We start from the raw sequence: 27,928 nt of genomic DNA, 5'->3' as shown, positions 1-27,928 counted from the left end.
TTTCATGCTTAAAGGCAAATGTATTCAGTTCCTTTCCATGCAGCACACAATAAGGTTATCTATGTGCTTATTTCTTTTCCAAATCAACAGTTCGGGACAACCTTTCAGGATCTACTCATCCTCCACAGTCAGCCATCTTGCAACGTGTTCTCATAAGTGTCTTGCATGGGGGTAAAGGAACTTTCTTGTTGACCTACAGACTGACCAAGTAGGGGGTGTACTGGGAGGAGAGCTAAGGACTATTGTCTCTTCTGCCACCATCAGGCTCATGGTGCCACATTAACTTGTACCAGCAGACGCTTATAGAAGCCACTCGGATTTGCCATGGCAGGGAAGAAGGAGAAGAGGAGGAGGGACTCGATGTCCTATGATGGAGTGTAGAGGTTGCTGGCTGGAAAAAAACAGGAACAATGAACATGAAGTCATCTTCCTTAGGATGCCATGCCAAGCAGAAAGCCTCCGAAAAATCCCCCAGTCACTAGAACATTCTTCTTCACAAATGACACCACCTGAAAACAGAAGATAGTACAATGGGTTGTTTTGCTAAGGATGTTAATAATATTAAGAATCATCTCTATTATACCTATGCCTGCTCCCAGGTAGATGCTATAAATTCTCATTCTCACACTTCACCACATCTAAGATGATTAACAGGTGAGGTTCTTATTTCCTTAAGTTCCCAAAGCTTCCCACCTCCCCTCTACCCTTCTGGAAAAGCTCCCAGTCATCTGAGACTCAGTGCATACATTCAGACACTCTTTACGGCTCCTTAGTCTGTCTTCTACCAATCTCCTGACCACTCCCCACCCTTCCAAATTCAGAGACAATTTTGGTAACTGGCTCAGACTTCCTCTTTCTCCTAAGTATGATCACCACCTTAGAAAGTGTTCATATGAACAAGACATCCAACATCCTGGCCTGATCATTTCTTGAACTCAAATACAGTGACTTCATCTCCAAACCAACTAAGCTACTCACACCCTGACATTCCCCTAACATTTTTCACACTACCACCCCATCCTCCTAGGACCACTGTCTCCTAACCCTCCAGTAAGCCCTTACTCCAACTATGCCTATGTCTTCCTGCCTCATTTCCACTCTTCCCCCAACTCTCCTGGACCTCTACATTTCCTTAAATGAAGCACTTTTGTCATCTGCCATTGGGGTAAAGAAAAAAAATCATACAACTTCCTGAAAAAATTGGTTTAGTTTATTATTTTTACTACTCTTTCTTCAACCTTGCTAATTTGGCTTTCAACTGCACCACCCCACTAAGCTGTTCTCACTGAAGTCATCTTGTTGCTAAATACTGAACTAAATCTTCATCCTATTTCTCAAATCAGACCACCAGCTCTATGAGTAAGAAAACCAGCCACTACATCCCCAGGGCCTGTGACAGTGCCAGGCCAGGAACAGGAACACGCAAATTTGTGAAATTCCAAATCATCTGGTTACTTTATAACAAACTCCCTCTGTGAGTCAACAGTTGGTTCCAATCAAATATTAACTTTATACTTTTTATTATATACACTTCCAGTATTATTTTAGAAGTTTTCAGCACAGCGCCGTGGCTCACACCTGTAATGCACTTTGGGAGGCCGAGGTGGGAATACTGCTTGAGCCCAGAAGTTTGAGACCAGCCAGGACAACACAGGGAGACCCTGTCTCTCCAAAAAATTTAAAACTTCACCGGGTGTGGTGGTACACACCTATAGACCCAGCTACTCAGAAGGCTGAGGTCAGAGGATCGCTTGGTTGAGGCTACAGTGAGCCATGACTGTGCCACTGCACTCCAGCCTGGGTGACAGAGTGAGGCCTCTCTTAAAAAATTTTTTTTTTACTCACTGTGGTGAGTCACTGTGCCCAGCCATGTATTATTTTTATAAACATTTGAATAATAAAGTTTTCATGAAATAAAGTATAACTTTCATAACTTTGAGGAGAGACAGAAGGAAGAAAGGAAAGAGGAACCATCTGGGCTCTGGGCTCCTGTAGATACCCACCTCTGTCACCCTCCCACTCTGGGTAAAGGCACCAGCTTTGACCAGCCACTTGCCAATCACCAGGATGAAGAGCCACTCACAACATGAGAAGCCTGAGGCACACACAGGGTATTTCTTCTGCCCTGCACTCAATCTGTCTGTTTTCCCTGTGAGGCTAGAGTGAGATAATGGGAGAATCTCTCATCACTCCAGGCTATAGAAAGTACCAGCTTTCTTCTTGACACCCTGATCCTTGCTTATTTCTCCCCAGTTCAGTGCACTTATTTATTTGGGACATCTGACATATTTCTAAAGGTAATAACGAAGCAGCAAAAAATATCCTTTTAAAAAGTAAGAACTTCTCCTGTCCCTACAGTGCCAGGTTATAATCTAACTTGGCTTTAATGAACAAGATCAGGGGTTAGCAAACTACAGCCCATGGGCCAAATCCAATATGAACCTCTTTTTAGATAAAGTTTTATTGCAACACAGCCACATCCACTTATTTAACATATCATCTATGGCTATTTTCATGATATACAGTGGAGATGAATACTTGTGACATTTCCACTAGTTATATGCAGAACAAGCGGAGTATAAATGTTTCAGAGATACGTGTGTATGGGGACAAAATCATACTATGCTGCCCTACATTCCTACAAGAACTGGTTAAAGGGATAATCACTCCACAAATGTACACAAAGGTTACCAAACACTTTAATTATCCAGCTTTTAAAAATGCTCTGAAGTGATGATATTCCAAGTTAGTTTTGTCTCATTACTCTAAGTTCTTTGTAATGCTTAAGCCCTGTCCATCACTGAGATATGGTGCAACAGGGTTAAGCCTTGTTTTTGTACACACAAAATTGTCTGCACTGTTCACACACTACACATGAACAATGCGAGTCTCACCTCCTCAGCTTTGCTCCTGACCTCAGTAGGTATCTGATTGCTCTTACGGATCTTCAGCTGCTCTTTGGCTTTCTTCATGTCCTTCTCCACTCGTTGCCAGTCAACTTTGATGTACCCAGTATGGTTTGCAAGCTACAGTATCAACAATAATGACAACAAGAAATGAGAAACAGATTTGTTATTTCTTTTCATCAGGATAAATCCTGAAGTAGACTCTCGAAACCCTCTGACTTTCCATTTTTGGAGACATCTGCCATTTGATTATTTGTATCATGATGACATCTACTCAGCATCCCCCCAATATGTGAAGCCATATGCCTGGCACTAGAAATAACTACTGGCAATTCTTTTATTTATACTCTTACAACCCTTTTACAAAGAGTTATGTAAGATGAAAATCAAGGTGGGGGATCAAGATGTAGGGTGAAGAGATGGACCTTACAGCCAATACAAATGTTTCCAGAGAATGACCCTGACAATGTGCCCATGAGTGTCAGTTTCCTGACAACGTGAACAGAATAAAGCATTCCGGCAGTAATTACTGTTGCTTAACAGGAAGAAATATAGCATCCAGCCCCACAGAGATTTCTCATGAGCAACTTCATATAAACGGGTATTAAGAGAAGCACATCCAAAGACACCTACAGCATATACCTATTTCCCTTGATAAAAAAACAGCAGGCAGAAACACTAAAACTCAGTGTAAATCTGATTCAAGCATGTAGTTTTTTGATGACGGATTAATATCATCCAAGGAATGAAGAGAATGACTATAGCCGACCAATCAATGGCCTATCAATATCACTTCTCTCTACCTGGATATCTCAAAATATCCCAAACTAAAAGTCGTCACTTTGCTAGAGTCTCCTCCTGCATTGTTGCTCTTCCTCTAGTCCCTATTTTAGCTAATGGCACCACCAGTCACCCAAACAGACTACATAAAATACTTGTGATGTGTATCATAAACAAAACATTGAGACTCAAAAAAAGTGAACTTCTTATAGAGATCAGTAAGAAAGAAAATTCACTTTAAAAATGGGTAAGGGCAATTCACAGAGGAAGGTGTCCACGAAAAGGAAAAAGTTCAACCTCACAAGTAATCAAGCCATAGTAGCTCTACTTATGAGTTTATAACTAGAAATTCACAAAAGTCTATCAATACATGAATGGATAAACAAATTGTATCATGTTTACACAATAGAATATTACTTAGTACTAAAAAGAACAAATTACTTATAGCAACCACATAGTTGAGTATCAATGTTTGTATCTAAAAGGTGGTTCTGGTTCATTTACTCTGTTTATCCCACAAAATCCTGCTATTAAACTGAGAGAATACATGGACTAGCTATTTGAAGGCTCTTACATAAAAACAGCTGCATGCAGATTGGAAAAGACCAGAAAACCAAAGCACCACCAAACTGGTGGCGTGTTTCCTGCTTTTCCTGCAGTATCGCCTGGCTTAACCTCAAGGCAGGACTCAAGAAACATCTGACGAAATTCAACGCAAATTCATGATAAAACTCTCAGAGAAAGAGGATTAGAGGGGAACTTCCTCAATTTGATAAAGAACATCTACCAAAAAAAACCCTGCAGTGAACTCAGAGTCAGCACAACATGGCAAGAAAAAGAATTAGGAGGCATCCTGATTGACAAGGAAGAGGTCAAACTGTCTCCAATCATAGACATCTTTGTCTACATAGAAAATTTCATAGACTTCAACAAAAAAACAAAAACTCCTAGACTAAAAAAGTGAGTTTAGCAGGGTCACAGGATACAAATTCACACAAAACCAACTGAATTTCTAAATGCTAGCAATTTGAACTGGAAATGAAAAATGTTTAAATGATTTACAACAATAGGTGCTAAAAATAATTAAATATTGGGTACAAATCAAATAAAACATACAGGATCTGTATACTGAGAACTACAAAACGCTGAAGAAAGAACTCAAAGACAACCTAAATAAATGGAGAGACGACATGTACATGGAATGGAATGCTCAACACAGAAATGAGATGCCCAATTCTCTCCAAATTGTCTATAGATCCCAGCAGGACTTCTTATAGATACATAAATAAGCTGGTTCTAAAATTTATATGGAAAGGCAAAGGAACTGGAATCACCAAAATGATTCTGAAAAAGCACAGAGTTGGGGGAATCACACTACCTGATTTAAGATTTACTATAATGCTACAGCAGTCAAGACAGCATGTGATACTGAAGAAGACAGACACAGACCAACGAACAGAATAAAAAGTACAGAAGCAGACTTGGACAACTACAACTGATTTTTTACAAGGGTGCAAAAGTAGTAATGGTGGTGGTGAAGTCCCCTGGGTGGCCCAGACCAGGACTGCAAGGTGACTTCCTGCTCTCCTTGGCATTACTGGGGGACTACACTGCAGGGGCAAAGCAACACCAGAACTGGGAAAAGCAGCCTCTCCCGCTGCAAGGTCCCTCCAGCATCCTCTACTGACAAAGCTCAACATCCTACTTCCATTGCAGCACAACAAGTAGAGGGAGCCGAATAAACTGACAACTGGCAAGCGTTGTTGCTGGGCTCTGAAAGCTGCAAAAAGTGCTGGAAATGATCTACAGCTTGGTAAGAAAAAGCAACTATATTCATAAAGACGTGAAGGAAAATTTCACTGTTCACAGATGGCATAAAAAGATTTTATAGACAAAACTCAAAAGAATCCCAGACAAGTCAGAAATAAGAGACTTTTTTAACAAGGTGGCTGGCTGAAACAACATCATAAAATATCAACTGTATTTCAACACATTAGCATGAATCAGAATGTGTAGTTTTAAAAATTGTATCATCCACAAGAGCAACTAAAGTTATAAGGTATCCAGTAATAAAACTGAATCACAGATGTACAAGATCTATATGGAAAAATAATAAAAGTCTATTCAAAGGCATTAAAGAAAACCTAAATAATTGGAGAGAAAACCCATGTTCATAGATAGAATACTCAATATCATAAGAGATATCTACATGGTTCCAATGCAATTCCGATAAAAATTTCAACACGATTTTTGAAAATAACTGACAAGTCTGATCTAAAATTTAGATGAACAAGCAGGAACACAAAAGTAGCTGCAACACTCCTGAAGAATAAGGTGGAAAAATTTGCATTACCAAATATTAAGCTTTAGTACTGTCATAAAGATAGAAAGTTGACTAGTGGAATAGAACACAGAAACCAGAGTCACAGCCACACATACATGGATTTTGATATATGAAAGAGACAATGCTGCAAATGTTGGGAATGGGAAGAATTATTCACTAAATTCTGCTCAATTATCAGTATGGAAAAAAGGAAACTGTATCCCTATGTCAAACTATAACTCGTGATATAACTGATCTCCCAACATTATGCTTGCCTCCTGCTCTCACTCCTCTGGTGACAGATAACATGAGTGCCTGCCACCAATTCTCCACGTTTCACCTCTGCAGCAAAGCAGTGTCCCTATACCCCTTGAATATTGGAATTATCCAACACCAAAATCTCATTTTGAGGTGCCTTTCTGGAGACACTTTCAATACCAATTATTTCTGTCAGGGCCCCAAAAAGAAAGAGAGGACACACTCAAATTAAGACATTTCAAAGCAATATTAAGATGTTTATGAAGTTTGGGGCAGCATATAAGGGAAACAACAGGGATAGAGATGTTACTGCACTTCCACCTGAAGGGTCAAGGGGAAGGAGAGAGAGGTGTAAGGAGAGGCCCCACCTTGCAGGGCGTCTGACCTGTCCTGCAACAGAGCCAGCACCTAACAAGCCTACAGGGAAGCAGCCAACAAAAGTGAGGCTACATGACTTTTGAGGCTTGGGCAACAAAGGAGATGCAATTTGCACCACGTTTCTGGAGCACTGTGCTTGGGAGTCCTGAGGTCAAGGTGGTGTGAGGAAGCCTATGCCGGCACAGGGACCACATGGAAGAGCACTGAGACTATGGACATGGGGGAAGTAAGGAGAGGAGGAGGGAAGACAAACAGAGACAGAGAGACAAAGAGGCCCCACAAGTCCAGACCTACCCCAATCCTCTGATCATCTGGCCTGTAACCACATGAGACTCTGATCCACAAGCCCCTACCTTAACCCTCCCCAAACTCCTGTAACCATGAGAGAGAATAAAGTGATCATTATTTGAAGCCATTAGGTTTGGGGGAATTTGTCATGCAGCAATACCACACTCAACCCAGATACAGCCAATTACCAGCTTCCCTCTTCAATACATTTGATTTTCACCTGACCTATCTGCAAAACTCACTCCAATCATGGTGCTAATGCAGAACTTACCTTGCAAAAGTGAGGGTTGCCAACTGTGGGAAGAGACAAAGGGCTGTGAATTCAGAGACTCTGGCATGATTCAGCAAGTTATGGCTCCCACAACACAGCAGCTCTATGCACCGCTGCATGACAGAATCACGTCAGGAGTTTTAAGTTTTCCAATGAAATCACACTGTGGGTCAGGGGTGGCACAGGTTGGCTCTTTTAAAAACTCCTAGGTGATTCCAATGCAGAGCCAGGTTTGAATATCAATGCCGCAGAGCTAAGAAATGTATGCTTAATACAATCAAATGTCAGTTTTCTTTTGTTTTTGGAGAAACTGCTCCCCTTTTCTTTTTCAAGTCTTGCTTGTAAGTCTCTCCTAAGCAGTCTCAAAAGAACTGGCAACCACTGGTTCTGAAACTATGGGTCAAGGAGACAGCAGACAACATCTGAGTGTACTGTCACTTAGCTCCCATTTCTCATCACATGCTCCACGTCCCCTCTGTAAAAGCTAGCTATATTAGCATATGAGACTAAATCATCACAGCACACTTATATTTTTGAAATCACATCTGCTTAATATTTGAGCTGGTCTTAAAAACTCTTTCAAGGGAGCTATGATAAGGAATTTGCACTTCTGTCCCCACATGAGGAAATAAAATGTGACTGGGTAAATAACATTTACTAGTACAATGGATAAAATCTGACTCAAACGGTCACTAGCATTTAAAATAGTACACAGCCAGGACTGTATTACAACTCCCCACACCACATTCCTTAATGGGCAGGTGGAATTTCCAAACATCTGAGAACATTTCACATACAGACCTGAAGGAGAAAAAATCCACCTCCCACAGCTGTTGCAGCCAACTTTCCAACCTTCTGGAATATGAAACCCGTGCACCTACAAAAACAAATCAACATCAGACAAATTGATGAGCTGTCAGTTTTGCATAAACAATGCATTTCTGGCAATGTTCATATCTTATGTAGCTTAAGATGATCTAGCTCCTTCCTATCCCCTACATAAAGCCCAGCCCCAAGAGGAGCATGCCATAAGGAAATCAAATCTTGGCTCTATGAATGTTGTGGTCTTGAGTAAGTCCCTTAAAACTCTCAGGTTATATTTTTAAAAGACGACTCTGGCTACATTGTGGAGAAATGATTAAACGGGGAGGATGAAGTCAGAGACTCTAGTTAAGAGGGTAAAGTAGCAATCCAGAAGAGAAATGAATGCCATGGGCCGAGGTAGAGATTGCAAGGAGGGAGGAGACCTGAGAACTGTTTGTGAAGAAAAAAATAAAACACGCCTGAGTTTGAGGACAGGACAGTTGCAAGGGATAAGTCACAAGATTCTGTCCTGAATGTGGCATTTTTTACAATATAAAAACAAGGAAGAGAAACAGAGGAAAAGGTGGGGGAAGGGAGGGGAAGAGATAATGTCATTTTGAATGTGTTGAATGCAAAATGTCCACATGATATCTGAGTGGCAACATCTCGTAGCCAGTTTAATATAATTATGCGTTTCTTTATTATTGTCTATCTTCCTGCCCCCACCCGATACATAGCTTCATGAAGGCAGAGATTTGTTGTGTTCATTGCTGAACACGTATCAGCTGTAATCATTAACCATTGTTGAAAAAATCCTCCCTAGACTCCAATTATCCAGCCACCTTCCCTTTGCTCTGCTCTCCTGTACAGCAAAACTACTTTGAGGCCATCTCTTTTGTCCTGTGGCCATATTCTCTCACACCTACTCCATTCAGGCTTTTGTCCCATGACTTCAATGAAACCATTCCTATCAAGGTTACCACTGATCTTGACCTCACCAAATGCTAGTGTTCACTTCTCAGCTTTAATCTCATCTGACCCACAACAGCTTTTGACACAGTCAATTACTCTCCCCTTCTTAAAAAAAAGAAATTTTATTGTGTATATTTGAGGTTTACAACATGATGTTATGGGATACATATAGACAAGTAAAGTGGTTACTATAATGAAGCAGATTAATATATCTATCATCTCACAGTTACTTTTTTGTGGTAAGAGCAGCTAAAATCCACTTATTTCATGGAAATCCCTAAGGCAATACAATTGCCTGAATGGAGTAGGTGTGAGAGAATATGGACACAGGACAAAAGAGATGGCCTCAAAGTAGTTTTGCTGTACAGGAGAGCAGAGAAAAGGGACAGTCGATTACTCTCCCCTTCTTAAAAAAAAAGAATACAATAAAATTGTATTAGCTGCAGTCCTCATGCTGTACATTGGATCTCTAGACTTGCTCCTCTTACATATTTGCTACTTTGTATCCTTTGACCTACATCTTCCCATTTCCTCCCATCCTATCCCTGGTAACCAGTTTTATTTCCTTATATTTATATTTATTACATTATAGCACTGTCTGTATATATGACTTTTTCCCCACACATATGAGATCGTGCAGTATTTTGTCTTTCTGTGTCTTATTTCACTTAGCATAATGTCCTCCCAAATCTATGCTATGGCAAACAGCACAATCTCCTTTTTTAAGGCTAAATAGTATCCCATTGTATACACATTTTCTCTATCCATTCATCCATTGATGGACACTTAGGATGTTTCCTTATCTTGGCTACCGTAAACTAATGCTGCACTGAACATGAGAGGGCAGATATCTTTATGAGGTGGTGATTTCATTTCCTTGGGGTATATACTCAGAAGAGGAATTGCTGGGTTGCATGGTAGTTCTAATTTTAATTTCTTTAGGAACCTCCATACTGTTTTCCATAATGGTTGTAGCAATTTACATTCCCACCAACAGTGTACTAGGGTTCCTTTTTCTCCACACCCTCATCAACAATTATCTTTCTTTTTGATAACAGCCATTCTAACAGGTGTCAGGTGATATCTCATTGTGGTTTTAATTTGCATTTCCCTGATCACTGGTGATGCTAAGCATCACATACCTCTGGTGGCCATTTCCATGCCTTCCTTGGGGAAATGTCTGTTCAGGTCTTTTGCCCATGTTTTATCAGGTTATTTGTTATTCTGCTATTGTACTCTCCTTCTTGATATCTTTCTGCTCTGGAATACCATTCTCTCTTGGTTTTCCTCATATATCACTGGCCATTCCTTATCAGACAATTTTGCTTCCTCTTTCTGACTTTTGAATGTTAGGTTGTCCCAAGACTCAGTCCTACAACCTCTTTGCTCTGTGTATTCACTTTCTATCTGCTGGGTGTATACCATGATCTCTGATGTAGGTTACTGTTACAGCTCCTCATCTGGACTCCTTACCTCCACTTTTGCCCCCTAGAATCTATTCTCAATATAGCAGACCATACAATCCTAAAACAGGGGACGACAAACCGCAGCCTGGGAGCCAAATCCTGCCAGACATCTCTTTGTAAATCAAGTTGCAACGGAGACTGTGTGACCCATAAAGCCTACAATATTTACCATATGGGCTCTTTTCAGAAAAATTTCACTGAACCCTGCTCTAAAATGTAAGATGAAGGTACACTTCTGCTCATAACCTTCCAGTAGCTTCCCTCCTCACTAAGAGAGAAAGTTAAAGCCTTACACTTAACATCTTGTCTCCCATTACCTCACTACCCTCATTGTCTACTGTTCTCCCCTTATTACATTTCAGCTCAGTAAGAGAAAGAACTACAAATACAACAATGCATGGAGAACCTCATAAGACTTAATCTTTTTTAAACAAAAGTTAGATGTCAGGCAGTATATTTCTGAAGCAACTCTGAAATTGGAAGGTTGGTAGGACCAGTAAATAAATCATAAGGGTCCATTTTAAGAGCGTTCCACTGTTCAGACTTACTAAAGTATAATCAGAGTCACTGATACATATTTAGAATGGTTACAGATTTTTGCTGTTACAAAAAATGTTGCACTGTTTATAACACCTGGCTTTTTCTCTTTTTAAAACAAAACATGCATTTTTAATAAAGCCTAATAATAAAGCTAGACCCAAAAAGATCAAGCAATTTCTAAGTAACTGGATCCAAGAACAAGAATCAAGCACATCTATAAGAATAAAAAATATCTAGCACCCAATGAAATAAAATTCATAATATCTACCATCTAATTAAAAACTACCAGGCTTGCAAGGCAGAAAAATATGAACCATGATAAAAAAAAAAATCAACTAAAAGAAACCCAGAAATGATACTGATGACAAAATTAGTAGACAAAAGCATTAAAAGTTATTATAATTATATTCAATATGTTCAAGAAGCTAGAGAAAAGACTGCACATAATAAGTAGAGGCAAGGAAGCTCTTTTAAAAACATGCAAATCTTGGCTGGGTACAGTGGCTCATGCCTGTAATCCTAGTACTTTAGGAGGCCAAGGCAAGAGGATTGCTTGAGCCCAGGTGTTTAAGGCCAGCCTGGGCAACATAGTGAGTCCTCATCTCTCTAAAAATAACTTTTTTTAATTAGCCAGGCATGGTGGCATGCACCTGCAGTTCCACCATTCGGGAGGCTGAGGTGGGAGGATCTCTTGAGCCCAGGAGGTAGAAGTTGCAGTGAGCTGTGATTGTGCCACTGCACTCCAGCCTAAGCAACAGAGCAAGACAGTCTCAAAAAAAAGATGCAGATCAAACTTCTAGAAATAAAAACTACAATGTCTGAGATGAAATATATAGCAGTTTAGACACTGTAGAAGATTAATAAACTTCATGAAATAGCAATAAAAACTATCAAAAATGAAATAGAAAAGAGATAAAAAAATGAAAGTGGTTATGATACTGAACTATAGTTATACAAGATGTTACCATGGGGGGAATTGGGGAATGGGCATAAGACCTCTCTGGATTATTTCTAACTGCATGTGAATCTACAATTATCTCAAAATAAAGTTTTAAAAAGGTAAACAGTATTAATGAATTGTGGAAAAACTTCACACAGCCTAATAAATGTGTAATTGGAATCACTGAAGGAGGACAGAAAAAAATATTTGAAGGAGGACAGAAAATATTCCAAGCTTCAAGAAAACTATATATCTACAGATCCAAAAAGCTCAATGAAATCTAAGCAAAAGAGACAAAGAAGGCCAGGCATGGTGGCTCACACCTGTAATCGCAGCACTTTGGAAGGTTGAGGCAAGAGGATCACCTGAGGTCAGGAGTTTGAGACCAGCCTGGCCAACATGGTGAAACCTCATCTCTACTAAAAATACAAAACTTAGCCAGGTGCAGTGGCGCATGTCTGTAATCCCAGCTACTCTGGAGGCTGAGGCACGAGAATCACCTGAACCTCGGAGGTGGAGGTTGCAGTGAGCTGAGATCATGCCACTGTACTCCAGCCTGGGTGACAGAGAAAGAGTCTGTCAAGAAAGAAAGAAAGAGAGAAAGAGAGAAAGAGGGAAAGAGGGAAAGAGGGAAAGAGGGAAAGAAAGAGAGAAAGAGAGACAGAGAGAAAGAGAAAAAGAAAGAAAGAAAGAAAGAGAGAGAAAGAAAGAAAGAAAGAAAGAAAAAGAAAGAAAGAAAGAAAGAAAGAAAGAAAGAAAGAAAGAAAGAAAGAAAGAAAGAAAGAAAGAAAGAAAAGAAAGAAAGAAAGAGAAAACTATAGCAAGGTACAACCTAATCAAACTGCTTAAAATAAATGGTAAAGAGAAAATCTTTTTTTTTTATTTTTTTATTTTTTACTTTTTATTTTTTTTTTGGAGATGGAGTCTCGCTCTGTCACCCAGGCTGGAGTGCAGTGGCGGATTTCGGCTCACTGCGAGCTCTGCCTCCCGGGTTCCCGCCATTCTCCTGCCTCAGCCTCTCGAGTAGCTGGGACTACAGGCACCTGCCACCAAGCTCGGCTAATTTTTTGTATTTTTAGTAGAGACGGGGTTTCACTGTGTTAGTCAGGATGGTCTCGATCTCCTGACCTCGTGATCTGCCCGCCTTGGCCTCCCAAAGTGCTGGGATTACAGGCGTAAGCCACCGCGCCCGGCCTAGAGAACATCTTAAAAGGAGCCTGAAGGGGGAAAAAGAGGTATTAGGTAAAGAGGAATAAAGTTTGGAGTAAACACATTTCCCACAGACAATAATACAAAGCTAAAAGACAATGAAGTAACATTTTCAATGTACTGAAAAAAAAAAAAAAAAAACCCTGTCACTCTAGAATTCTATACTAAGTGATCTTGCAAAAACAGAGATGAAATAAAGACCTTTTTCACGGATACAAAAACTGGAAAAAAAAATATCCCCAGCAGACCAGCAATACAAGAAATGTTAAAGGAAGTTTTCAGGCAGGGGAAAATGATATCATATAGAAATCAGGATCCACACACAGGCATGAAGAGCACAAGAAATGGAAATTATGGAGAGAAATATGAAAGGCTTCCTTCTTGTTATTAAAAACTATAAAAATTCAGTATTTAATGCAAAAATAATAAGAATGTATTATGGATTTATAAGACATGTAAAAGTAAGATCTATAGCAATGAAAACAAAGGGGGAAGGGGAAAATGGAAGCATACTGTTATATCATATATGAAGCGGTAGATTTATTGAAGGCAGACTATAAGTAGAAGATGTCTCCTATAAACCCTAAAGCAACCACTAAAATTACACAATGAACAATTGTAGCGAATAAGCTAACAAAAGATGTAAATGTAATTATGAAAATATCCATGAAAATGAAATTATGAAAATGGAATTGAAAATATTTGATTGAAGCAACAAAATAAATAAATTGGACCTCATCAAAATTAAAAATAAATTGGACTTCATCAAAATTAAAAACTTTCTTGTATCAAAGAACATTATCAAAACAGTGAAAAAACAAGTTAGAGAACAGGACAAAATATTTGCAAATCGTGTCTGGTAAGGGTCTAGAATCCAGAACATATAAAGAACTCTTACAACTCAATAACAAAAAGACAAATCCAATTAAAAATGGGCAAAGGACTTGAGTTGACATTTATACGGAGAAGATACACAAATGGCCAGCAAGTACATGAAAAGATGCCCAAAAGTTAGGTGAGTCATCAAAAAAGTAAACATAGAATTACCGTATGACCCAACAATTCCACTCCTGGGTAAATACAAAAAAAAAGAAGACCTAAAAATAGGTATTCAAAAAATACTTCTACCCAATGTTCATAGCAGCATTATTCACAACAGTCAAAAAAGGTGGAAACACCCCAAATGTCCACCAACAGATGAATGGATGAACAAATTGTGGCATATACATACAGTGGAATCCTACTGAGCTATAAAAAGGAATGAAGTAGCAATATATATACACTATAACATGGATGAACCTCAAAAGCATTATGCTAAGTGAAAGAAGCCAAATACAAAAGTTCACCCGTTGCATAATTCAATCTATATGAAATGTTCAGAATAGGTCAGTCCATAAGGACAGGAAGCACACTGTGGTTGCCAGGAGTTGAAGGAGGGAAGAATTAGGAGTAACTGCTCAATGGGTACTCAGTTTTATTTGGAGGTGATAAAAGCATTTTAAAACTATATAGAGATAGTGGTCGTACAATATTGTGAATGTACTAAGTTGTACTGAACTATAAACTTTAAAATGGTTAGTTTTATGTTATGTGAATTTCATCTCAGTATATATGTACACACATACATAACATATATACTTATATTATGCACATACACACACACAAATACTTGATCCAAAAGAAACCAAAAAATGAAAACAAAGAACAGATTAAATACCAAGATGGTAATTTTGAACCCAATAATAACAAAAACAAACATCCCACTTGCAATCTACAGATTCAATGCAATCCACATCAAAATTCCAATGATACTTTTCACAGAAAGAGAAAAAAAATCCTAAAATTCACAGGGAAGTACAAAAGACCCCTAATAGCCAAAGCAATCTTCAGTAAAAAGAACAAAGTTGGAGGCATCATCATACTACCTGATCTCAAAATATACTACAAAGCTATAGTAACCAAAACAACATGGTCCTGGCATTAAAAACAAACACATAGACCAACGGATCAGAATAGAGAGCCCAGAAATAAATCCATGTATTTACAGCCAACTGATTTTTGACAAAGATGCCAAGAACACACAACAGGGAAAGGACAGTCTCTTCAAAAAATGGTCCTAGGCAAACTGTTTATCCACACGCAAAAGAGACCCTCATCTCAAACCGTTGCAAAAATCAACTGGAAACAGGTTAAATACTTAAATATAAGACCTGAAACTGTAAAACTACTAGAAGAAACCAGGGAGAAAACTCCATGACACTGGTCTGCACAAAGATTTTTTGGATATGACCCGAAAAGCAAAGGCAACAAAAGGCAAAAATAGACAAATGGGATTACATCAAACTAAAAAGCTTCTGTACAGCAAAGGAATCAACAGAGTGAAGAGACAGCCTAAAGAATGGAAGAAAATATTTGCAAACCATACATCTGATAAGAGGTTAATATAAAAGATATACAAGGGATTAAACAACTCAATTGTAAAAATATAACCTGATTAAAAAATGGGCAAAGGACCTGAATAGACATTTCTCAAAAGAAGACATACAAACATACAAATGGCCAATAAATAAGGTATATGAAAAAAATGCTCAACATCACTAATCATGAGAAAAATGCAAACCACAATGAGTTATCACCTCACACCTGTTAGGATGGCTATCATCAAAAAGACAAGAGATAGCAAGTGTTGGTGAGGATGCAGAGAAAAGGAAATTTTTGTACACTGTTGGTAGGAATGTGAATTAGTAGAGCCATTACGGAAAACTGTATGGACACTCCTCAATAAATTAAAAATAGTAGAACTAATAACATATGATTCAGCAATCACACTACTGGGTATACAGCCAAAGGATATGAAGTCAGTACATTAAAGAGGTATCTGCATTCCCATGTTCACTGCAACTATTCACAATATCCAAGATACATACAACTTAAGCGTCCATCAACAGATGGATAATGAAAATGTGGTATATTACATAATGGAATACTGTTCGACCCTTAAAAAGGAAATCTTGACATTGTGACAACATGGATTAACCTGTAGGACATTATGCTAAGTAAAATAAGTCAGGCAAAGAAAGACAAATACCAAATGGTCTCACTTATATGTGGAATCTAAAAATGTCAAATTCATTGAAATAGAGAATGGTGGTGACCAAAGGTTGTGGGGTGGGCGGTTGGGGAAATGTTGGTCAAGGACACAAAAATTCCAGTTAGGAGAAAGAAGTGTAGGATATCTACTGTATATCGTGGTGACTACAGTTAATAGCAACATATTATATATTTGAAAATAGGTGCAAGAGTAGATTTTAAGTGTTCTCACCACAAAAACATGGTAAGTATGTGAGGTAATACATGTTAAATCGCTTGATTTAGCCATTCCACAATGTATACATATATCAAAACATCATGTATATACAATTATATACAATTTTTGTGTTGTTTTGTTTCCTTTTTGAGACTGGGTCTCATTCTGTCACCCAGGCTGGATGGAGTGCAGTGGCACGATCTTGGCTTACTATAACCTCTGCCTCCCAGGTTCAAGCCGTCCTCCCACTTCAGCCTCCCAAGTAGCTAGCACCACAGGTGCACACCACCACGCCCAGGTAATTTTTGTATTTTTTGTAGAGATGGGGTTTCACCATGTTGCCCAGGCTAGTCTCAAACTCCCGAGCTCAAACGATCCACCCGCCTCGGCCTCCCAAAGTGCTGATATTAAAGGTGTGAGCCACTGCACACAGCCTAAATTTTTACTAGTCAATTAAAAGAATTTTTAAAATAAACTTAAATGTAAATAGTCTAAGCACCCTAATTTAAAGGAAAAGATTGTCAAATTGGATTCTAAAAAATTAACAACCACCTATATGGAAACTACAAGAAACCTACTTTACATGTAAAGACTCAGCTGGGTGTGGAGGCTTATGCCTGTAATCCCAACACTTTGGAAGGCCAAGACAGGCAGATCATTTGAGGTCAGGAGTTCGAGACCAGCTTGGACAATATGGCAAAACCCTGACTCTACTAAAAATACAAAAATTAGCCTGGGGTGACAGTTCACACCTGTAGTCCCAGCTACTTGGGAGGCTGAAGCAGGAGAATTGCTTGAACCCGGAGGGCAGAGGTTGCAGTAAGCCGAGATCACACCACTGCACTCTAGCCTGGGTGAGAGAGCAAGACTATGTCTCAAAAAAAAAAGAAAGAAAGAAATATAAAGACTCCACAGGACCCTATTCCATGTGCCTCTTCCCTTGGCTGAGTTAATTTGTATCTTTTTACTGTTAAAAAATTTTTAAAATATGAAATACTTAGGGATAAATCTGATATAAGATGTGTAAGATCTATAAGCATTGCTGAGAGAAATTAAAGAAAACCTAAACAAACTGGAGAGAGACACCAATGTTTATGGATCAACGCAATCCCAGTCAAAATCTCATCAGGTGTCTGGCAGAAACTGGCACCAAGCTAATTCTAAAATTCACATGGAAATGCTAAATACCTAGAATACTCAAAATAGCTTTGATGAAAAACAATTTGGCAGTACAAAGAGCTCAAAAACATACAGTCAACTGATTTTCAACATAGGTGTAAAGGCAATTCAGTGGAGAAAAAGATAGTCTTTTTTACAAATGTGGGCACAACTAGATATCCATATGCAAAAAAAGCTTGGATTCCTACCTTATACCATATACAAAAAGTAAATCAAAATTGATCACAGAACTAAATATAAAATCTGAACCTATATACCATCTAGAAAAAGCGAGAGAAAATCTTGGTGACCCTGGATTAAGCAAATATTCTCAGACATGACACCAAAAGCTGGAGCTACAAAAGAGTTGCACTTCAAGATTAAGAACTTCTGCTCTTTTAAAGGTACAGTTCAGATAATGAAAAGCTACACAGAAGTAATGTATTTGCAAATCACATATGTAAGACTTCTATCTAGAATATTTAAAGAACTCTCACAATTCAGCAATGAAAAAAAACCAACAACCCAATAAAAATATGTGGAAAAGATTTGAACAAATAAGTCACCAAAGACATACAAATGGCAAAAAATAAGCCCATGAAAATGTTCAACATCATTAGTCATTAGAGAAATGCAAATTCAAACCACAATGAGATCCAACTTCATACCCACTAAGATGGCTGTAATCAAAAAGATAATACCAAGTGTTAGTGAGGATGCAGAGGAACTGGAACCCTCACACATTGCTGGTGGAGATGTAAGATGATACAGGCACTTTAAAAACTGGCAGGTACTTGTAAATTTAGAACATTCACTTACTACGTGACTCAGCCATACTATTCCTAGATATTTACCAAAAAGAAATGAAAGCATATGTTCATACAAAGACTCGGACACAAACTTGAAGTTTTATTTGTAATAGCCAAACAATGAAAAAAAAAATACTCAAATGTGCATCAAAGGTGGATGGAGAAACAGATTGTTGTACATCCATACAACAGAGTACTACTTAGCAATAAAAAGGAATGAACTATTGATAAACAGAAAAGTACAGATTATCTCAAAATTATTATGGCGAAGGCTGACGCAGGAGAATTGCTTGAACCCAGGAGGCAGTGAGCCAAGATCGCGCCACTGCACTCCAGTCTGGGCAACAAAGCAAGACTCCATCTCAAAACAAAAAAATGTATTATTATGGTGAATAAAAGAAGCCAGGCAAAAAAGGATATATACTATGTAATTCCACTTCTAAAAAGAATCTAGAAAACGTCAAGTAATCTATAGTAATAGAAAGCAGATCAGTGGTGGGAGCATGGCATGAAGGAAAGAGCGTGGGATTACAAAGAGGTACAAAGCAGCTTTTGAAGTGATAGATATGTTCATTATCTTGACTGTGGTGATGGTTTTATGGGCATGTACATATGTAAAAATGTATCAAATTGTATACTTTAAATATGTGCAACTTATAATATACCTATTTATTAAACTTAAAAACTAAGAGATAAAGAAAATAGCCAAGATGTTCCTAAAGAATAAGATAGCAGACACACAAATATGCATGCACACACACACTCACATAAAGCAACGGGGAAAGGGATAGCTTTTGCAATAAATTAAGTTGGGACAAATGGGTATTCCACATGGGGAAGAAAAGAGGAATCTACCACATACCGAGCACAAAAACAATTCCAGGTGGATAATAAATCTAAATGTGAAAGGTCAAATAATAAAAGTTCTGAAACATGGGGTAGGCAAAGATTACTTAAATAAGTCATAAAAATCACTAACCATTAAGGTTAAGATTGATAAAATTGACTATATTAAAAATAAGATCTTCAGTTCATCAAAAGATACCATAAAATGAAAAGATAACCACAGAATGAGTGAAAATATCTGTAATACACACAACTAACAAAGGACTGAGAATATTCAGAATATATAAAGAACTCTTACAGCTTAACAAGGGAAAGAGTGACAACTTCAGAGGAAAAAGACTAGAGTGGAACTGAAAGAGGAGATCCAAATGGTCACAAACATACGTAAAAGTTGATGAATGTCACTCCTACTCAGGGAAATGTAAATGAAGCCACCATGAAATACTACTACCTAACTACCAGACTTGGCAAAATGTTAACAGTCTGGATTTAATTGGATTACCTTGCTAAGGAAAAATTAACTAATTTTTAAAAAATTTAATAACCTGGCAAAATCAAGTGCCGCCATGTACAACAACAGGTTCATTCAGTCCTTGTTGGGACTGTAAACTGTTAAAAACAGTTTTGGAAGGTGGTTTGACATTATTTAGTGAAGCTAAAGATACCTATACCCATTACCTGGCAATTTCTAGGTACAGACCCTACAGAAATGTATGCATATATACACCGGGAAATCTAATACTCATATCAGCATAGTATTAGCCAAAAATGGAAGCAACTCAAATATCAGTCATCAACTCGATCAATATACTATGGTATAGTCATATAATGGAACTCAAAATACAAATGAAAGTGAAGAAACTACAACTATACACAAAGTAATTGAACATATGAAACATCAGGTTGAGCAAAAAAAGCAAGACTCAAAAGAATACATACTGATTGCATTTACTTTAATCTGGAAACCAGGTAAACCACAGTATGTTATTTAGTGACATAACTGGTGTTAAAACTACAAAGAAAAGCAATGAAATAACTGCATAACAACCTCTTGAGTTTCTAGGGTGCACCACATTTTTTTTAACCTGAGCAGTTGTTACATAGGTGTTCACTCTAAGTATTTGCTAAAATGTACATCTGTTATATGCGCTGTTCTATATTTGCTATATGGTGCTATAAAATTTTTCAAATGTAAAGAGTCTATGAGATTAATGGATTCAATATTCACCTATGAAATTTGCTATTAACATTTTTTGAATTTATTACAAATGAAACCATAAGCTGTATCATATTAAGTTATCATCTGACATAGCTAATAAGTAGTTAGCTCTTTATTCTACCAGTTACCAGCTATGTGACCTTGGGCAAACTAATCTTTCTGAGCCTCAGTTTCTATAAAATGAGGATAGAAAATAACAGTACTAATTCCAGAGTTATGAGAAGGAAATGAGATATCTATGTAAATACTTCAAACAGAACCTGGCATATAGCAAACAATCATTATGTATAACCATTAAATGGCACTTTAAGATGATGTTTAGACACACGCTACACATTAAGTGACCAATTTCACAAAAGCCAATGTGTTTTCATTGGTTAAAGGAGATGATGGTACCTATAACTGCAATACTAAATCATGCACAAAAGACAATGGACATCTTTCACATCACTTACCATCCAGTGACACCTCCAATGAACAGCTGGGTTGCCACGCTATACTTTTCTGCTGAAGGTCCAGATTCCTGCCCGAATAGCTTACGCCACCATGGCTGCTTCTTAGCAAATTCCGCAAGGTCCAGTGACTCAAAATTTCCGTCAAAGTTTCCTACAAGAAATAATATGTTAAATAAGAAAATATTTACTTTTATAAGAAATCACTACCATACCTAACTAGATTAAAATATATTTAAAGAAACAGAGATAGATATAAAACGAAACCTCCAAATATTGTATTTTAAATAGTAAATTTATTCTAAGTTACAATTTTGGAAAATCAGACTAAAATCAGCAAATGCTAATGTCTATATTAGAGGGAAAAACCTAGAAAATCTAGAATTAGTCCTCTAGTTTGTCCTCTCAAATTTAAAAATAACAAAAAAGGCTGGGAATGGTGGCTTACGCCTGTAATCCCAGCGCTTTGGGAGGCCGAGGTGGGCGAATCACCTGTGGTCTGGAGTTCGAAACCAGCCTGGCCAAAATGGCGAAACCCCATCTCTACTAAAAATACAAAAATTAGCCAGGCGTGGTGGCGGGTGCCTGTAATCCCAGCTACTCGGGAGGCTGACGCACGAGAATTGCTTGAACCCAGGAAGCAAAGGTTGCAGTGAGCCGAGATAGCGCCGCTACACTCCAGTCTGGGCAACAGAGCAAGACTCCATCTCAAATAAATAAATCAATCCAAGAAGACCTACAAAAAACTGCCAGTAATGCATCCCAAATGAAACAAATTTGCCCCTTCTCTTCAGGAGTAACTCAATGCTATTCAGTAATCCACAAATTTTCTAAGTACTACGTAGATCTCCAGTGATAATGAAGATGAGAGGTAATGTTTAATTGAGCTCTTACTATTTACTAGGCAATGTGCTAAACATTAATCATGTATATCTAATTAAATCCAAAGAATAAGGTAGGTACTACTTATTAACTCAATTTTATAATTAAGAAATGAAAGCCAGGAACGGTGGCTCACGCCTGTAATCCCAGCACTTTGGGAGGCTGGAGGCAGACAGATCACCTGAGGTCAGGAGTTCAAGACCAGTCTGACTAACATGGAGAAACCCCACCTCTATTAAAAATACATAATTAGCCGGAGGTGGTGGCACACGCCTGTAATCCTAGCTACTCGGGAGGCTGAGGCAGGAGAATCTCTTGAACCTGAGGGGTGGAGGTTGTGGTGAGCCAAGATCACACCATTGCACTCTAGCTTGGGCAACAAGAATGAGACTCCACCTAAAAAAAAAAAAAAGGTGCCGGGCACACTGGCTTACGCCTGTAATCCCAGCACCTTGGGAAGCCGAGGTGGGCAGATCACCTGAGGTCAGGAGTTCAAGACCAGCCTGGCCAACACTGCGAAACCCCGTCTCTACTAAAACTACAAAAATTAGCTGGGCGTGGTGGCACGCGCCTGTAATCACAGCTATTCGGGAGGCTGAGGCAGGAGAATCACTGGAACCGGGGAGGCAGAGGTTGCAGTGAGGTGAAATTGCGCCATTTCACCCCAGCCTGGGCAACAAGAGTGAAACTCTGTGTCAGAAAAAAAAAAAAAAAATGAAATGAAGGTTCCAAAGTTAAGTGATTTGCCCAAGCTTGGAGAAAGAATTAACAAAATGTCAATCCCTTTCTCTGTGGGAAGATAATGTCAGGCTCCCCTACTATACCCAGCCCTGTTTCCCTGGAAACACCGCACTAAGAAACGTCTGATATGAAATGTCAGCAATGTACTATTCAAAGCTGTTTACTGTAAAATTGACCTCAAATGATCAACTTCATCTGGCATGGAGTCTGTACAATCTTTTCACACATAATACAATAAACAATAGAAAATTACTACTACCCATGCAAAGGCAAAGCCATATAAAGAAACAAAATTTGTTTAAATAAACGAAATAGAAGCAGGCCAGGCATGGTGGCTCACACCTGTATCCCAGCACTTTGGAAAGCCCAGGGGGCGGATCACTCGAAGTCAGGAGTTCAAGACCAGCCTGGCCAACATAGTGAAACCCTGTTTCTACTAAAAATACAAAAATTAGCTGGGCGTGGTGGTGCGCGCCTGTAGTCCCAGCTACCCGGGAGGCTGAGACAGGAAAATCACTTGAACGCAGGTAGCGAAGGTTGTAATGAGCCAAGATTACACACAGCGAGACCCAGCCTCAAAAAAAAAAAAAAAGAAATAGAACAGTGACGATCAAGATGCTGAAGTAAGCAAATAACAATGTTCGAAAACTGCTCAAAAGATTAAACATATATGTAATCGGAGTTCCAGAAGATTAGAAAGAATGGGATAGAAGTAACATTCGGCCTGGCAACAAATGATGCCACATGGAAGTCTGGAAATGCAGAAAGGAATGACGGACACTGGAATGGGTAAATAGCTGGATAAATCTAAATGAATACTTACTATACAAAATAATAATTACAGAAATTTTATACTTCAAAATCAAAGAAAAAACAGAATAAAAAGTAGAACACAGGAATAGAAGGGAATTTCTTCAATCTGATATAGGGCATCTATGAAAAATATACAACTAACATCATACTTGATGGTGAAATATGGAACACTTTCCTTTCCCTAAAATTTATTCAACTGCTTTTTGTTTTGTTTTGTTTTGTTTTGAGACAGGGTGTCACTCTATCACCCACATCGGAGTGCAGTGGCACTATCACAGATTACTGCAATTTCAAACTTCTGGGCTCAAGCAATCCTCCCACCTCAGCCTCCCCAGTAGCTGGACTACAGCTGTGCACCACTGTGACCAACTGATTTTTTTTTTTTTTTTTTGTAGACAGGAGGTCTCACTTTGTTGCCTAAGCTGGTCTGGAACTCCTGGCCCCGAGTGATCCTCCCTCCTCAGCCTCCCAAAGTGCTGGGATTACAGGTGTGAGCCACCTCGCCCAGCACTGTACTGGAGTTCCTAGCCAGTACAATAGAAGAAAAGAAATAAAAGTCAAAGAGATTAGAAAGGAGGTACAATAATAATTCTGTCTTCATTGGCAGATAATATAACTGTGTATATAGAAAACCCAGAAAAATCTACAAAAAGGTACCAGAAGCAAGGTCACAGATTATAAGACCAATATTAAAAAGTCATTTGAATTTTTACATATTAGAAATGATGAACTGGAAAACAAAATAATTTTAATTGCAAAAATTATGTTGGAATAGGGCCGGGCGCGGTGGCTCAAGCCTGTAATCCCAGCACTTTGGGAGGCCGAGACGGGCGGATCACGAGGTCAGGAGATCGAGACCATCCTGGCTAACACGGTGAAACCCCGTCTCTACTAAAAAATACAAAAAACTAGCCGGGCGAGGTGGCGGGCGCCTGTAGTCCCAGCTACTCGGGAGGCTGAGGCAGGAGAATGGTCTAAACCCGGGAGGCGGAGCTTGCAGTGAGCTGAGATCCGGCCACTGCACCCCAGCCTGGGCGACAGAGCAAGACTCTGTCTCAAAAAAAAAAAAATTATGTTGGAATAAATTCAATGAAAGATGCACAAGACCTCTTCACTGTAAACTACAAAACACTGCAAAGAAATTGAAGATGACCTAAAATAACAGGGATATACTATGTTTATGTTTTGCAAGACTCAATATTTTTAAGATGTTCGTTCTCTCCATATATTGATCTATATATTCAATACAATCCCAATTAAAAAGTAGGTTTTTTTCTTGTTTTTTTGTTTTTTGTTTTTGAGATGGAGTTTTGCTCTTTTTGCCCAGGCTGGAGTGCAATGGCGCAATCTCGGCTCACCGCAACCTCCTTCTCCCAGGTTCAAGTGATTCTCCTGCCTCAGCCTCCCAAGTAGCTGGGATTACAGGCATGCACCACCACGCCCAGCTAATTTTTTGTATTTTCAGTAAAGACGGGGTTTCTCCATGTTGGTTAGGCTGGTCTCGAACTCCCGACCTCAGCTGATACACCTGCCTCGGCCTCCCAAAGTGCTGGGATTACAGGCGTGAGCCACCGCACCCAACAAAAAAGTAAGTTTTATGTAATTGACAAACTGGTTCTAAAATTCATATGAAGATACAAAAAAACCCAGCTGTGTTCCAGTTACTTCGGCTGTACAACCAATTACTCCAAAACTTCATGAAGCAAAACAATCATATATTATGCTCTCAGATTCTATCAGAAATTCAGTCACGGCACTGTGGTTTGTCTTTGTTTCATGATGTCTGAGGCTTTAGCCAGAAGATTTACAGGCTGGGTCTGAAGACTCTACACTTATTCAGATAGACAGGCAGCTACTCTTTGTGAATCAGTCTAGGCTTCCTCACAGCATAGAAGCAGAGTTCAGGAGGTGAAAGTCCCAAGAAAGGGAGAGAGCAAATGCAGTTATTACTTCGACTACATTCTGTAGGAACAGGCAGTCAGTCACAAGCTCCCATCCAGATTCATGAAGAGGGAATATAGACCCCACCCCTGGGTGGGAGGAGTGTCAAAGTCACTAGGAAAAAGACCACGAGGAATCGTAAATATTGCTGCAATCAGGAAAATACAAACTGCCACAAACGGCCAGAATAATCCTGGGGGCGGGGGCGGGCAGGGGAAAGAGGAGGGTTCAAGGAATTTCAAGGCTTATTATAAAGCTACAGTATAATATACAACTACCTTAATTTCAAGACTTATAAAGCGATGACATTCAATACTGTCAAACTGACCCAAGGATACCCAAATATAGCAATGGAAGAGAATCAAGAATCCAGAAATAGATCCACACATATAGTCATTTGATTTTTAATAACACAGCAGCAAGGTAATTCAATGAAGGAAACAACAAGTGATGTTACAACTACTACATATTTTAAAAAAAAAAAAACTACTCTCAACCTCTACCTTAAACTATACACAAAATATTCAAGAATTCATTCAGGATACATCACAGATGCCCATTTAGCAGACAAAATATGGATGTTTGAGTACCCCATGGCCTCACAAGTAGTTAAATAATTTATTTTTCTAAAAAATAGTTTTCTAAAAAAATAATTTTTCTAATGTAACAGCAAAACATTACAGTTTTGTTTTAATGTAATTTGACCAAGCCCCTTAGATCAACAGGTGGCTCCAGTCAAAAGGGGGAATTAGAGGCTGAGGTGGGAGGATCGCTTGAGCCCAGTTGTGGCTGCAGTGAGCTATGATTGTGCCACTGTGCTGTAGCCTGAATGACAGATCTAGTCCCTAAAAAAGAGAGTAGGGGGGAAGGTGGATTAAATGCGAGATATTTGGTCAGTCATTGGTCAAACACTGCTAAACACTATGAGAGACAAAGTCAGCCACTAGCCACGTTTATGAGCCCACAAAATCAATGATCACAGTATTATGTGATCATCACTGTGATAACAATTAAAATTCATCTTAACCTCAAAATTTCTCACAACAATTTCCTAGGTGCAAATACCTAATCGACCTATACGTTTAAAGTCAATAAGAGAAGTCTGCTCTGCAGGTAAATACATAATTATCACATTGCACATTCCACCTTCCCAGAGTCATCTAAAATTTAGCGGTGCGCTGGTAAAATGTTTAACAGTTGGCTTTAGGCAAGGGCTGATTTGTAGTGTAGCCAATTTCCATTGTGTATTCATTCATCGTGAGCATGACATTACTGAACTGTGACACCACTGAACCCAGAGTTGGGAAGAGATGCACAGTAGAGCACCATAGTATAGTATCTCCTCCACAGAGATACAATAGATGTATAAATAACCCCAAAAGCAAAGTAACAATAAAAGATGGTAAATAATAAAAGTGATGAGTTTTTAGTATTTCCACTGCCTTTAACATACTTTATGTAATTTTACTTTTATATAATTGAGTTTTCGATCATGGCTCTGTTTAGCAATGGGATCCTGTGAGTCAGTACTAAATTAAATACAACCTAAGCATTCAAAATAGGGTAAGAAGTATAACTTAAAGACGTGCTCCACTGCGAATTACACGGAATCTTTGACTACGCCGACTAAACAGAAGGCTATTCTTAAGTACCATCCCATATGTGCTAGTTTTTCAAAACCAACAATAAAGCAATTGGGGAGGTGCCTTGTACACGGAACGACGCCATGAGGCATTTGAGATGAACGTCCAAAGGGACAAAGAAGCCAGACCGCTTCCGAGAACAGGGACAGAACGTTTCCGTGCTTCAGCTGCCGGGGGCGGCGCCGGAAGGCTGGGTGAGCTCCACTGGAGACGACACACCGGGGTGGTTAGGCCCCAGACACGCGCGTGACCTTGGCTGGACCCTGGGAGCGGATGGGCCAGGGGCGAGCCCCAAGCGCCCTCCCCGTCCCCGCGCCGCTTTGGCTCCCGGGGGAGCTTGGTCGGGACTGGCGGGCGCTGAGCCCTTCCCCTTCCGGAGCCCAGGAAGGCGGCTCCCCGCGGCGCCGGCCGCGCGCGCGCCCGCCCTTACCTTGAGTGGACGCGGCCATTTCGGTGAGCTTGTCTCGCGAGGACACACGCAGAGGATCTGCGCGGCAGGCCGCGGAGTGGCGCTCAGTTGTCGCCACCACTTGGCTTCCGGCACGTGGGGCAGATGTTTCCATTCCTACAGCGGCAGCGGAAGAGGGCGGGCCGGGCGTGCCGCTCCTGCTTCCAGTCTCCGCAAGCGGCTACATCACAGAGCTCAGCGGGCGGTGTCACAGGCCCCGCAGCCCCGCCCAACAGATGCACCGAGATGCGCGTGCGCAGAAAGCTTCCCGGGGGTGAGGCTCCCTCCCTAGTTCTCCCCCTACTCCCCACCTCAGTCTCCCCAAACCACCCCCCACTGTCCCCCATTTTCCCCCCTCCACCAACCGCGGCCGTCGGGGCTCGCTCGCTAAGTACGTGGAGGCGAGTTCCTGACGCGACTGCGACTCAATCCTCACCTGGTGAAGAATATTTTACCTATGACTCACTGAAAATAAAGGCGGCTGAGTGACCGTGTTTGCTCATGTAAACATTGAACAAATATTTATCGGCTCCT

At 39.6% G+C, this 27,928-nt stretch overlaps 2 protein-coding genes across 2 annotated transcripts in view; one reads left to right on the top strand and one right to left on the bottom strand.

Moving 5' to 3' along the window:
- On the bottom strand, nucleotides 1-27,628 carry FUNDC2 (FUN14 domain containing 2). Its single transcript, XM_045383836.1, has 5 exons — nucleotides 27,377-27,628; nucleotides 20,930-21,080; nucleotides 8,006-8,081; nucleotides 2,895-3,026; nucleotides 1-509 (listed from the first exon to the last, which is right to left on the bottom strand). The coding sequence occupies exons 1-5, from the start codon at nucleotides 27,507-27,509 to the stop codon at nucleotides 432-434; spliced, it is 570 nt and encodes a 189-aa protein (XP_045239771.1). The 5' UTR covers nucleotides 27,510-27,628; the 3' UTR covers nucleotides 1-431.
- F8 (coagulation factor VIII) overlaps nucleotides 27,508-27,928 on the top strand; it is a 209,992-nt gene continuing 209,571 nt past the window's right edge. Inside the window, exon 1 of the mRNA XM_045383830.2 lies at nucleotides 27,508-27,668. The gene's annotated coding sequence lies outside the window, so the exon portion shown is untranslated. The remainder of the gene's footprint in view (nucleotides 27,669-27,928) is intronic.

The sequence above is a fragment of the Macaca fascicularis genome, chromosome X (genome assembly GCF_037993035.2).
Source record: "Macaca fascicularis isolate 582-1 chromosome X, T2T-MFA8v1.1".
NCBI lineage: Eukaryota > Metazoa > Chordata > Mammalia > Primates > Cercopithecidae > Macaca > Macaca fascicularis.
The sequence above is the reverse complement of the archived record's forward strand: the minus strand, read 5'-3'. Positions and strand labels throughout refer to the sequence as shown.

Bases quoted from the DNA above. Each gene is read 5' to 3' on its own strand.
- FUNDC2 (XM_045383836.1), bottom strand. From the start codon at position 27,509: ATGGAAACATCTGCCCCACGTGCCGGAAGCCAAGTGGTGGCGACAACT. The intron at 21,081-27,376 runs GTAAGGGCGGGC...TATTTCTTGTAG, and splicing joins AATGGCCGCGTCCACTCAAG to GAAACTTTGACGGAAATTTT. The intron at 8,082-20,929 runs GTAAGTGATGTG...TTGTTTTTGTAG, and splicing joins ATTGGAGGTGTCACTGGATG to GTGCACGGGTTTCATATTCC.